This window comes from Pteronotus mesoamericanus, unplaced genomic scaffold (genome assembly GCF_021234165.1).
Source record: "Pteronotus mesoamericanus isolate MK-2021 breed Mesoamerican mustached bat unplaced genomic scaffold, CSHL_Meso_final contig_20, whole genome shotgun sequence".
NCBI lineage: Eukaryota > Metazoa > Chordata > Mammalia > Chiroptera > Mormoopidae > Pteronotus > Pteronotus mesoamericanus.
The window spans coordinates 80,238,966-80,253,403 of record NW_026555085.1 but is presented as its reverse complement, the minus strand read 5'-3'; the positions used below and the strand labels follow the sequence as shown (position 1 = coordinate 80,253,403).

The window sequence follows — 14,438 nt, the reverse complement described above, 5'->3', positions numbered from 1 at the left end:
TGTTTGAATCTGGTTATGATGTCACTGGAAGAAACTGCATAGTGCATTTTTCTTTTGTTTAGAACATTATATGGTGGTGGTCCAAATAAATGTTCCCAGAATACTAGGAACATCAGAAATTTATCGCAAAGCCACAGGGTGCAAAAATACACATGCACTAGGAACGTGTAGTTACTCATCTGAACAAAATTGCACTCTCTTCATGGGAGCACAGGAGCAGATATGGGGCAGGGAGAAGGTGTGGACAGGAAACATGACATCCTTGTGCTTGTCAGGCCAATTTTGTTCCTGCTTTTGCCTATAAATGAGGAAGAAGCTGCTGACAGATTTGGAATGTTTTTGTATGACCAGCTTAGAAATCATTAATAACTATCTTCCATTGTGCTTTACTCTCCTTTTAAAAATCTTCTCAACTTTCAGAGAAATCTATTTGTAAGTTCCCTGTTCCCACTTATCCAGCAGAAAATAGGAATAATCTTTTTGGCTAGACTTCATGAGTCAGTATATTGTTAGCAAAAGACACCTTTTTGTTTCATTTCCACACCGGGAAAAAGAGTAAAAAAAATTAGCTCGGTTTTCTCAGGAACTATATGTGCTTTTTGTTTGTTTGTTTTTGAATGAAAAATTGATATACTTGAAAGAAGACATCTGGCTGCTCTAAAGGCTTAGGTTGTGAGCTTTAAGAGAGCAGTGTGTATAGGGTAAGGGATGGGCTTGTGCTTGTGAAGCGTGTGTGACAGTTTATGGCAGTTGTGGCTTTTGGGTTGTGTCCAAGGAGGCAGACCAACCAAGCTAGGTTCACTTAATGCATTGGCTATCTTAATGCATAAATATTTTTTTCCTAGTAAATTATTTAAGTGCTTCAGTTTGTACAAACTTCTCAGTGACAACTTTTTCTCCCATATCTGCACCTCTGGACCTCATCTGCCCAGTGCCATCCACCATTTCCCATAATCACTATTGTTAGTCTTCTGTGTCCTTCCCTATTTTCTTTGTGCGTTTATAGGAAAATATGTACATGTGTGTTCACATATTTATAATTCTCACACACATTGCTTTCAAGCCCATAAGATAGCATATCCTATGTGCTATCTGAATTTTGCTTTTTTTACTTGACAGTGTAACTTGGAGATATTTCTGTAACTGGGAAGAAAACTTTCCTCATTTTTTTCTTTATAGCTGCAGAGTATTCTGTTTTGCGCATGTGGTATAATGTCCCCTACAGACATTGATCTTTTTCTTTGCAAACAATATTACAGGGAATCATCTGTACATAATTATTTTATATATGTGCAAATGTATCTGTAGGATACACTCCAATAAGCAGGATTACTGGTTTAGTGTTTACATGTTTGGAATTTTGGCCCTTGGCAAATTGACTTCCATGGGGTTGGTGCCTATTTACTCTCCTACCCGCAGTGATTCGAGAGTGCCTCTGTTTCCATAGCCGTGCTCAGTGCCGATGTGATTAAGCTTTTTGACTTTTCATGCTGAACTTTTAGCTTGTATATCTTTTACTGTAAGTGTGGTGAGCGAGCATCATTTCATATGTTTATGTGTCCCTTGTATTTGTTTTTCTGTTAACTTTATAATCATCCTTTAGCTACTTTTTTTTTTCTTCTATTGAGGGAGGGGTTATCCTGGCCAATTTAAAAATGAAATTTATTTTGAATTTTCGATGTTAAGGAAATTTATAACCAGTACTATTTGGCATTTTAGTCAAATTACTTGGGTTCAGCTAGAGAGAAATTCAATTGAGAATGAGAATTAAGTGCTCTTTAAAGAGCATGATGCCTATTTGTGTTATGTGAGTGTTTAATCTACGTTTTCCGTAAGGCCCATTGTGTGACTTCTTGAAGAAATGACAATGGTAGTTTTTCAGAAAACTATGTCAGCTTTACAAACTAGTAGTAATTTCTGAATATAAGTGACCAAAATTTCTGAATTAGTGGCCAGTTGTTTGAATTAATATTAATGCTAATCTTGCTATTTCTGTCCCCTACTAGACTGAGAGCAGGATTCTTTCCTCTGTATTGCTGGTTTCAGGTACATATGCTTAGAAACATTTGTTTTGAAAGAAGGGGTTAAGATACCAATGCAACCCATATCCTGAAGGTCACTGAAATTTATTGGGGGCTCAGAACATGCTATTAAGGTAGTAATAGTTTATCGATCCTCCCCTCCCCGCCCCTCCCTCCCTCCCTCCCTCCCTCCCTCCCTCTTTTTCCCTTCCTTCCTTCCTTCCTTCCTAACAAATAATGATCTGGCATTATGCTAGGTGCTATTTATAAAATACTGAAGTTGTTTGGGATTGGTAGCAGTATTGCATAAGCTCTCTGCAGCTGGACATCCTGGGTTCGAATTCTGGCTCTTAAATATACTGGTTATATGGCTTGTGTAAGTTAATTTATCTTCTTTTTTTACCTTCCTCACCTGTGATATGGGAATAATTTTAATTCCAACCTCAAAGAATTGTGAAGATGAAAGAAATTGGTACATACAAAGTCTCAAGAACAGTGCTCAGCAAACTGCTGACATTGTAATTACTTATTATTGTTATTATGTTATTAAGTAGGTTGTGCTTACTATTACTATTATAATTTTTAGTGGAAAACAGACATAGTTCATTTTTTTCCCACAGAATTCCTATTTGGTGATGGTCCACCATTTATTATGAATTTACTATCTGATCTCATCCTTAGAGCCACCAGCGAGTATGTATTATATCCCTGTTTTGCTCATGAGGAAACTGAAACGCAGCAAGACTGAGTAACTTGTTTATGGTTACATGGCTAGTGAGAGACAGAGCTGTAATTCTAATTCTGGTATTTGGTTCCCAGACTTATCTCTAGACTGCCATGTTATTTTACCCAAAGATTAGTTAGCTTCGCACAGAAAGTTTTGGCCATTACAAAATTTGGGTCCTCATGTGAGAGAAGGAATTTGAGCAAATGCGGTTTGTCAGTATTTATCACACAATTCAGTGTACATGATTGATGAAGAGCCAGCACCTCGGTTAGTGCATGCTGTTGGAGTGCCCAGTATGACAAGGCTTATGTGCATTTAGATTATGAGAATAATGATGTTCAGCATTGGGATCCCTAGTGATTCATGCGCAGCACCTGGATATTGAGTCCTCACTTCAGGAAAGAGTATTTTGGGGATGACCCTAGTTATTTGTGGATACTGCCTGGCACAGATCCCTTTCTTGACCTAATTCTGAAATGGCGTAGCAGGAACTTGCTTTAACAAATGAGATTATTAGCACTACTAGAATTAGACATTATTGAAAATTATGCCTTGATTTTCCTACCCCACCTCCAGTTTATGTAGGGAATCTTACAGTTTGATGACCTCTAAGATTTTTGTTTTTTGTTTTATTCTTATATAGAGTTGTTAAGAATACAGAATCAATGGTTTATCTAATATTAACTCAGATAATAGATTTTTAAAAATTGAACGTCTGGAAATAATTGAACATTTTGATAATCATGGCTCTTATGTAGGAGGGCCATTAAACCCCCTGAGGGGTGGTAATTAATCTGAGATGGTTCTGTATGTACTATCCTTTTCTTAGGGCTCATTTTCCAGTGCTTGCCTCAGAAGATAATGTGCAGAGCCTAACGGTGACTGCAAGTGACTAAAACCCTTGTCTCAACCTTTGACCCATAGGGGAGTATATTGTCTCATGTAATGAGAAGTTCAAACATAGGACCTGGCCGCGTGTGGCACACGCTGAGGGCTCTGGTGCTCTTCTGCACGAGTCTCTTGCCAGTGTCCCTCTACTGTATGCCTCTTCTGAGGCCTTCTCCTCTCGCAGATTATTCAGGGAGGCAGCGGCATTTCTAGGAGTCCTGTACATAATACTCAGTGGGGAAAGAGGGGCTTTCTTTTCCTTGTGGCTCTTTTAAGAGGGAGGAATCTTCTCCCAGAAGCCTACCAACAGACTTTCTGCATGTCCTCGTAGCATGGGGAGGGGCACTACCCCGATTGCCCTAGACCAGCCTCCACTGACACGCATGTAGAAGAGAAGAAAGCTGAACAAAATTTGGGTCCTCCGAAAAAGGAGAAAGGGTGGAGGAAATACATGCTCTGAATGTAACCTGATCCTGCCTGGACTTGAACTAGCAAAGGGCTACAGTTCATCTCTTTTGTATGTATGGGTTTAATCTAAACCAGATGCTCGCTTGTATCTTTATAGATATATTCCTTCTCTCTTATAGGTCCTTTATCTCTTAAAAAAAGTGACATAATGTGTTATAAAGGTAACTAGGGTGGGCAGCATTGGATTATTTCAAAACTAACTCTTGTTTATCTTCATCATATAGATAATATCAATATAAACGGTCAAATAGTCTCTTTGGAATGTATTTGTACTTATATGAATATGGGATATAGTATTTTCTAGACCTTCTGACACTTAGGATAAATAAATGTACTAAGGAGAGGAATTTCTTACATTCTGCTCTAAGTCAGCCTGTTTTGTTACTGCTTCTCCCTCTGCAGATATTTTTTCCCTCTTTCCTCCCTTTCCTCCTCCCCTTTGTTCCTCCTCCCTCCCTTTTATATGAGGGATATACTAACAGTCAGCTTCAGAACTTGTCAGAATTTTTTGATGAGAAAAATTGTTTCAGCACTTAGTGCTTGTTTATTACTTGTCGCACTTGCGAGAACTTATATGAGTCATGATGCCACCACACAAGAGAAAATGCTTCATCAATCGTTGCATTCTTGCCACTCGTGGGAACGAATTAACCATGAGTACCAAGGTGCCACTGAATTTGAAAACCATCACTCTTACTATGTTCCAAGTAGAGTTAGGTAGCTGCTGAATCATTCCTATATTTTGGTTGCTGTATTTGTTTTTCTCACATTTAATTCTTTAAGGGAAGGTGGTGGGGTAATAAAAGACCTTCTCTCAGAGTACAGGCCATGTGGGGAGATGAACATAAGCAAGTGATCTCAGCAGAGGGTGGGAGCCACTCTGCTGGCAGCAGCACCCACCCTACCCTGTTCTCTTTGCAGGGATTTTGTTAACAGTGAGGCCTCAAAGTAGGCAGACTCTGCTTCTCTCAAGGTCTTAAAGAAACATCTGGACCCAATAATTAGCATGAACCCCCTTGCTTGAAGTTATTTGTATGAGTGTCTAGAGTTGTGTAACCATTTGCTTTGTTTTGCTTGCTCTAGTGCTTTGATAAAGGGCCAGTGTTTTCAGCAGCATAATGTTAATAGGGTGGGAAGGTGAGGCTAGAGACAGCACCTTGGAATTTACCTTCTTTTTTAAGCATTAGAAAAAGAATGGCTTCCCTTCTTGCACAGCTTAACACAGCTCCTTACCTGACCAGTACTGATCCTCTATTGATGATGGTTTTCTGCTTGGTTGCATGTTAAGTGACTCATGCTCTTTCTCATGGAGCTGTTGCAATAATGAACACTTTTTATCAATCCAGTTGGAGCATGCCAATGTGGTAATTGTGTTGAAAACAAATGTTTCTCTAATGGGCTGGCTATTCACGGCAATGTTCTTTTTGGTTGATGGTAATAGAAAGGTCTTTACTTAGTATGTTATATAACTTAATAATGAGGGATTTTTAGGTACTTGTAATTAAACTTAGTGGAATGAACATTGCTGGAGTTTGGGAAACCATACTTCTGGTTTCGACTTCGCCCATCTAGCTTTGGGATTTCAGGCAAATAGTCTCTCAGAGCTTCAGTTTCCTTGTTGATAAGTTAAAGTAAGGGTATTAGAGTAGATAATTTCACAACACTCAATCAGTAAATATTTATCTCGCGTCTGTTGTGTGCCAGCCTAGATCTGTTATGTGCCAGCCTAGATCTGTTATGTGCCAGCCTAGATGCTGGGAACACTGCAGTAAAGAAAAGACAGATCCCAGCATTCTGGATCTTTACTTTCAGTGGGAGGGATTGGCGTTCTTCTGCAGGAGTTTCCATTTTAGTGGATGGTGGCGTTTAAAGGCTTATCCATCTTTGAAACCCAGAGAGTTACAAGCATGATAATTATGGTGAATGGGTGTGCTATAATACATGTTTTCTTGATGGTGGTAATTTGTTCAAGAAACCATTTTATCAACAAAGAAGGTAGTGTTTGAGCTTTGTTGATTTCTCAAAACTATTTTAAGAATGTACTTATTTACATATAATTACATCCACCCTTATTGTTGAGTATTTACAATCTAATTAGCCATTTCCATTTTTTAAAGAAATCTACTTGGATGGGCAATGCCGATCAGCTCTGAGGTTCAATGTTACTTTTTGAGGTAACATTGGTTAATAACATAAATTTCAGGTGTACAGCTTTACAGTTCCATGTCTGTATACTCTGTTGTTTGCACACCATAGTTCTTGAAATGTAGGTTTTTGAAATAACAGCAGTGATTGAGGAGTACTGCTTTGTGAGGCTTCATGGCTTTGTCTCTGCATTAGTGCCTTGCCTTTAGTTTCTATCCATTAACTCAGTTTTGATTGCATGGCCAAGTAATAGCCTTCAAAATCATTTTCTATGATGGGAACCCACTATAAATTTTTAATTTTGAGCAGGGGGCAGGGCTAGTTATACAATAGTAATAATATAGGATTCATGTTGTTCTGTAGTCATATCTACAGACTGGCGTGAACCTTCTTTGACTTAAGGCTCTAGTTGATTTGATTGTTCATAGACAGTGGTGGAGTTGTGATTGCATTTTGAAATACAAGCAAGAACAGATGCACACAGCACTGTGGTCCTCCACCTAGTGACCTTGGGCAAGTCAGCTTCTTCTCCTATGCTGATTACCTGCAAAGTGGGGATAATCTCACCTAGTAGGATGTTTTTGAGGAGTGGGAGTTATATGTACAATGTCTGACCCACAGGCAATGAATGATAGCTCTTATGATTAAAATACTAATACTAATACTTTTAATAGTTTCAAATTTCATTGCTTCTAAAATATTTTGGTCAAAAATGAGCTTTAGTTGATGAGTCTCCAGGCACATTTTCATAGCCAAGTAATTGGCTGTTGCTTACCTTGGTTAGCTTTGACAACTTTGGGGCATTTTTTTTTTAAGTTTTTACTAGGTCATTCATTCAACTCTCAAAAAGTAGTGAGAGTATATGCTCAGACTTTAACCTTAGTCATTTCATGATTGAGTGGCACATGGAAAATGGTACATTATAGAAGAAGAATAAAGGTTTTCTCTGCAATGGAACCAGTTAAAGTACTCGTGTAAGGGTCTTATTGCAAAACATGATTTTGAATTTTAAATGCCTAATAGTGGTGCAGCCACAATGAAAAACCAGTGTGGTGATTCCTCAAAGAGTTGAAAATGGAACTACCATATGATTCAGCAGTTCTACTTCTGGTTATTTATTCACAGAAAATGAAAACACTAATTTGAAAAGATTTTTGCACCCCCATGTTCAACAGAGTACTATTTACAATAGCCAAGATGTGAAAATAACTGAAGTATCTATTGATTGATGAATGGATAAAGAATGTGAGAGATATATCTATATATATAATATATATATCTATAATATGAATATTATTTATTCATTAAAAAGAATAAAATCTTGCAATTCACGACAACATGAAATAACCTTGAGGACATTATGCTAAATGAAATAAGTCAGATAGAGGAAAAACAGATACCATGTGATCTCTCATACTATGTGGAATCTTCTCCCCAAACACAAAAACCAACCTCATAGAAGTGGTTGCTGTTGGTAGGGGTTGGGTGAGGTGGAAGAAATGGGTGACTGTTTTTTAATCCTCACCCGAGGGGAAAAGAGGGAGAGGGGGACGGGACGGGGATGGGGGTGGGGAGAGGGAAACATTGATGTGGGAGGGAGAAATTGATCGGATGACCCCCCACTGGGGACCAATCCTGCAACCTAGATATGTGCCCTGACTAGGAATCGAACCCACGACCTTTCTGTTTACTGGAGGATGCTTCAGCCAACTGAGCCATGCTGGCCAGAGCGATGTTACTGCAAACACATGCATACATTCATACATTATAGAGACATCCAATTGATAAGTGCAAATTTTGAAATATGTATGGAATTATAATTTAAAAATGCCTAAGAATGAGAAGATTAGATATGCTAATAGTATAGTTACCTAGAATATTGCTTATTTATATCATCGCCCTCAAGGACATTACTTTCCCTGATCTCCCTGTCTCACTATGTATTTCTTCTCGCCCTCACACCTTTCCCTCTGCCTGATGCTTATATTTTGGTGGTGATAAGAGCTCTTTTCAGGACCCTATAAACTCAGACTATACTTTTTGTTAAGGTGATGTCAGTATCATGTGTGCTTTTAGCTATCATCCATATGATAACTCCCAAATTTGTGTCTCTGGTGTATATCTGGCCTCTGTTCAAGACCCGTGTGTCAAGTGGCTGACTGAACACCTCCACAAACTTCTAATGGCAGTGAATTCAAAACCGAGTTTAGTTGTTTCAGACAGACCCTCTTTTCCTTGTGTTTTCTATTTCCATGGATGGTTCTACCATCGCCTCAGTCTCCTATGACTTGGGACTCTTCTTCAACCCTTTCCTCTCTTGGACTTGCTATATTCGGTGTGGGCACCATGTCATGCCCCATGTCCCTCTTTACCATTGGACTCATTTTTTTACTCTTTATCTCACTGCTTTTGCTGTAATACAGACAGATCCTCCTCTTCTCATGCCTGGATTATTGCAACAGTGTTCTGGATGTCTTTGTACATCAGCCTTTTCTCTCTTCCTTTACTTTCCAGCCAGGTTGGGCTATCTGAAATGTGAATCTGATTACATTACTCCTTTACTTACATTGCTTGTATGAATTCTCATTGCCTTTAAATCAACACAAAATTTTAAGGTTCTGGCTTCTGCTTATTACTGCTGCTGCTGCTACTACTACTTCATCATTAATAATTCACGTTTCTCCTTTCTTCCTATCCCTCCTTACACGATCCTACTTAACTTGTACAATGTATTATTGTTTAGTACTTGTGGTTTTCTATGGGAAGAGTATTCTCATGTTTCCGTATTCCCCTATGCCTGGCATATGCCTCATATCCTGATTCCTTTGCCTGAATAATGAGGACATGATTTTAAAGCAACACAATGTCAACCTTTGCAGGAAGTCTTGCCTGATGACTCTCTTCCCCTAATCTGGGTTAAGTGTCTGTCCTGTGGTTTTAAGCAACATGCTCTTGACTTATCTGTACCCTCTACTCCCTCAGCAACTTGAAGACAGTCTTTATTCATATGCCCTGTACTTGGCACATTGTAGGGGCTCATTAAATATAGGCTGATGGAATGTTTTTATGCTTGCATATTAGACGTAACATTGTTAAAATTATTTTTTAAAGTTTACAGTGGAGTGACTTTGAGTATGTTCACAAGGTTGTACAACTGTCACCGCTGTCTACTTACAAAACATGTTTATCACCCCCAAAAGAAGCCCTGTACCTATTAGCAGTTGTTCGCTATTCCAGCCCTTCGCAACTGCTAATCTACTTTGTGTCTGTGGATTTGCTTATTCTGGAAATTTCATCTAAAGGGATTATGCAGGATGTGGCTTTTTGTAGCTGACCTATTCACTTACCATAATGTTTTCAAGGTTGCACGTGGCAGCATGTATCGGTACTTCATTCCTTTTCATTACCTAACATTCTGTTGTATTTCATGTATGAAAACTTACAATATTTTGGTTATTCATTTAGCCAGCTATTGGGCATTTGGATCGTTTCCATTTTTTGACTATTATGAATAATGCTGTTGTGATCATGCATTTCAACTTTTTGTGTGAACATGTTTTCATTTCTTTTGGGTATATACCTAGGAGTGAAATTGCTGGATCATAGGGTAACTTTGTTTTAACTTTTTGAGGAATTGCCAAATAATCTTCCAAAGTGGCTGTGCCATTTTACAGTTTTGCCAGCAGCGTTCAGAGTTCAGATTATTCACATCCTCACCAATACGTGTTACCATCTGTCTTTTTGATTATGGTATACTAATGCATGTGAAGTCGTGGTGTCTCATGGTGGTTTTGATTTGTATTTCCCTAATGACTGATGATTTTTAGCATCATTTCAAGTGCTTATGGCCATTTGTATATGTCTTTTGAAGAAATGTCTACTCAAATCCTTTGCTCTTTATTTATTTATTTACTTACTTATTTAATTTTGTGGTTGTTGAGTTATAGAGTTCTTTATAAATGCTGGATACCAGACTCTTACTGGATCCATGTTTGTCAAAAGATGGTGAATAATTTAAGAAACAAGTGTAATGCTGGTTCACACTACAGCAGATGACTTCTGAAAACATACTAAGTGAAAATGCCACATGTCATATACATGTAATTTCATTTATTTGAAATGTGTGTAATAGGCAAACCTCTAAGACTGAAAGTAGATTAGTGGTTGCCAGGGGCTGCAGAGAGGGGGAAGAATGGAGGGTAACTATTCATGGACACAGGGTTTCTTTTTGGGATGATGAAAATGTTCTAGGATTCAATAGTGGTAATGGTTGTACAACCTATGAATATATTCAACACCATTAACTGGATAATTGAAAAAGGGTAAATTTTATGGTCTGTGAATAATATTTCAGTAAAACTTTAAAGAGTGTATTTTATTATTTGAACTGTTCAAGTTTCTGCCACTTTTGAAGAGTGCTGGGAAAGTTCCCGTTGGTCAGGGTGCCAGGCCTTTGAGCACTTTAATCATTGGTAAGAGAGGAGAGTCTGTCGTTCCTGCAGATTGTTTTTTATGTCAGTGGTGCTGCTATGCTTTAAAAGTCCCTCTTTGCCTGTGTAAAATGTAGATAACCGGTTACATTCAGATTTAATTTCAATTTGGTTTTCATTATTTGTGATGGGATCAGTTATTAGATGCATTATTTTCCCCCCACCCATATAATGTTTTTATTTGGTGCAGATTAGTAGTCTTTGGATGTTTTCTTGTAAGGCAAACACAAAGGAAACTGTATTCATGGTTGGGTGGGATGGAGTTTTGGAGTTCTGATCGTAGTTTGAGTACCTTTACCAGAAGACTGTCTTTTGCACTGGAATAGTGATGATGAGTTATGGGATTTAATATTGGAACAAAGAAGAATATGAACATTACAGATATAATTTTCTCACTATTAAGCACCTAATATTTAACATTAATTTTATAATACCTAATATTTTAATTTTAATATGTGAAATTTCAGTGAAAGATGTCTCAGTACTTTCTAACATCATCAGTGATACTTTTTATTGTAGAGTAAGGGATACCAAGTATAGAGAAAAGTAATTTTTCTTAAAAATTGGATTTTGGTATGAATTATTATTGTGTATAGCTAGATGAAATAGAATGTAAGTAATCACTCTAGAACTCTTGATAATTTTAAGTTCTATCTGTACAGAATCAGAATTCCATTGTGATGCTAGTTTGGGTTCTTTGATTCCGATAGAGAATTCTCCAAGTTAGAGCAGCAGCCTCCATTTTTGGCTTGTGTTTATTAACCTCATTTCTCTATGGGTGTTTCATTCCCATCATCTCTCTGCTGTTACCTTTCCCATCCTTTTTTACCATGTCTCTTGCCTCTGAACTAGGAGAGGTTGTAAAATACCCCTTTGTGATTTTGTTTTGTTTCAGCATAAGCCGTGACCATGACTACTGAAGTTGGCTCCACGTCTGAAGTGAAGAAGGAATCTGACCAGTTAGGAGCAGATGCGACCAAGGAGAAACCTAAAGAAGTAGCAGAAAATCAGCAGAATCCATCATCGGATCCAGAGGAGGAAAAAGATTCCAAGTCACCTCCTTCAGCTAAAAGCCAAAGTAGTCCCCACCGCCAGAAAAGGCAGAAGGATCCATCTGAGAGTAGGGGCATTTCTCGCTTCATACCCCCTTGGCTTAAGAAACAAAAGTCCTATAACTTAGTAGTGGCCAAAGATGGAGGAGATAAGAAAGAGCCTACCCAAGCTGTTGTGGAAGAACAGGTTTTAGATAAAGAGGAATCTCTTCCTGAAGAAGAAAGGCAGGCCAAGGGTGATGCTGAAGAAATAGCTCAGAGAAAACAGCAGGTCATTAAAGTTGATGTCAAGGAAGAGAAACCTCCGGTGAGCAGTCCTGAGACACAGGTATGTTTGTGAAGTCACTGTCTAGAAATGAGAGCTTGATGCTGTGACCACGCAACAAAGGGGTTTGTTTGCTTTGGGTCATTTATGCACTTCTTGCTTTAAGATACTGTTTTGGAATATGGGTCTTGGAGTGGTTTACCACAGCCTTTTCCTGTTATTCCTTTTAAAAGTTTCCAAAATAATAAGGCAAAAAAAAAATCTACCATATATGTACACCATAAAGAATTTGTTTCTATTTTTTTATAAAGATTTTATTCATTTATTAGAGAGAGGGGAAGGGAGGGAGAAAGACAGGGAGAGAAACATTGTTGTGAGGGAGAAACATGTATTGGTTGCCTCTCATACATGCCCCATCTGAGGACTGAGCCTGAAGCCCAGGCATGTGCCCAGACCAGAAATCGAACTGGCAACCCTTCGCTTTGCCGGACAGAGCTCCAACCAACTGAGCTGCACCAGTCAAGGCAGTCTGCCTGTTTCTTTTAAGGTTAAATGCATACTCTCAAGAACCCCGGCATCACTTCTTTTGTATGATACACACTTTTATACCTCCTCGATTTGATTTATTTAAGTGTTCAGTGAGTAGGAAGAAATAGAGGGGTATGTGTGTGCATTTTGTTTGCCTAATGAAGCCTAGGTTTTGCTATGGTCTTGAGGTTATAATTGTAAATGTTATTTGAAATGATATTTATATTGCAGTTGCCAGGATGTAGTTTCTTTTGCTCATTTAATGCTCAAATTATCAACTTGGCAAAAATGAGAAAATTGGCAGTGGACTATGCGAAGGAAGATGTGCGGAAATATTCTTTCTAGAGAACATTTGAAGTCTTGAAATTTTAGGCTTATAGTGTTTGTAACAATCACCATTCTTGTTAGGATTTTGCTTTTAATTTGTTGTTTTTTGCAAATTGGTGAACTTTAGTAGTATAAACTTCATTTTTTCATCACAGCCTGCTGAAGAAGTAAGAAAGGAGAGAGAGGAGGAGAAGGGAAAGGAAATACAGGAAGACAAATCAGAAGAAACAGCAAAGAGGGAGACAAAGGAAGTGCAGACCAATGAGCTAAAAGCAGAGAAGGCTGCTCAGAAGGCCACCAAAAAGGCCAAAACTGTCCAGTGTAAAGTGACCCTCCTCGATGGCACCGAGTACAGCTGTGACCTGGAGGTGAGTTGGGGAACCCCCGAGAGCTCTCTTGACCTGTGAATGCAAGCAGAAGTGCAGTCTGCCCTCATCTGTGGCTTGGCACAACAAATATACTTTTGTGTTCCTTTGAATTAGTTGGTCACAAGTTTACATTTAAAAAATGAGAAAATATAGAAGAGGATCATCATTTCCATCACAAACAATAGCTCCTGACCCTTAAGGGTAAGCAGGGCTGATGTTCTGCCATTCTGCACCAGTCATGTATATTGTCTGGTATCTCTTCTGAATGGGCATTAAAACAGTTTGAATATTACCTCCGGCTATAAGCTACTTCGCTTGACGAAAAATGGTAGCCCTAGGTTGACATTTCAGTCATGAAATTTCAGCACTTTAACCCCAAGTGTTTTTATCCTGGGACAGATCATGATTTAACATCTAGCTCATTTATTTAGATTTAATTTAAAAACCACTTGTAATTTTTAAAGCACATAATTCATTAGCACCGATACTGATTGATACCACTGTATTTTTTAAAAGTATCTGGCACCTTATAATCTTACGTTAATCATAAGAGTTTGCTGCTTTTCATAGGTAAATTGCTTTATTTATATAATATATAGTAATACACGATATTTACTGAAGAACTGTGTGAGGAGCTTTGAATGGATTATCTCATGTCATATTTATAAGAATCTATATGAGGTAGGTATTATGAGTGTTGCCAGTGTTACAATAGGGAGTGTAAGCTTATAGTTAGGCTTATAGAGGCTAAGTCGTTCGCCTCAAGTTTCATAGCTAGCTAGTGATTGAGCCTGAATTCCAGCCCCAGTTTGACTCCGGAGATCATGAACCTGACCACTGAACTAAGATAAATGATTCATGGTCCTTGCCTTTATCTTTGTATTAGTTATCTAGAACTTTTTACTCATTTATTGATAACTGTTCTGATATTTCAGTTGTTTCAAGAAAAAGAGTGGCAAAAGAGGATAAATAATACAGCTCAAAAAAGAGAGAGGAAGGAGAGAGAAAATGATACTGTGTGTCTCAGCAGTAGGGAGCAGTAAGGAAAACAATAGAATGGGTTTCTGAACTTAACTCAGTTACATTGCTTGTGACCACATGTCCCTCATTTTTCCTACCTATCCTAGAAGTTAGGCAGTCTAGAGTTTGAGAACCAACT

The 14,438-nt window shown here is 38.2% G+C and overlaps 1 protein-coding gene across 12 annotated transcripts in view; it reads left to right on the top strand.

Annotated features, from left to right (window-relative positions):
* Window positions 1-14,438, top strand: part of EPB41L2 (erythrocyte membrane protein band 4.1 like 2) — a 214,260-nt gene that overhangs the window by 78,749 nt on the left and 121,073 nt on the right. For all 12 annotated transcript variants that reach the window (XM_054569949.1, XM_054569954.1, XM_054569959.1 and 9 more), the window contains 2 exons: window positions 11,635-12,119; window positions 13,067-13,279. In XM_054569949.1, coding sequence (XP_054425924.1) covers window positions 11,649-12,119; window positions 13,067-13,279 — 684 coding nt within the window. In that variant the 5' untranslated portion in view covers window positions 11,635-11,648. The remainder of the gene's footprint in view (window positions 1-11,634; window positions 12,120-13,066; window positions 13,280-14,438) is intronic.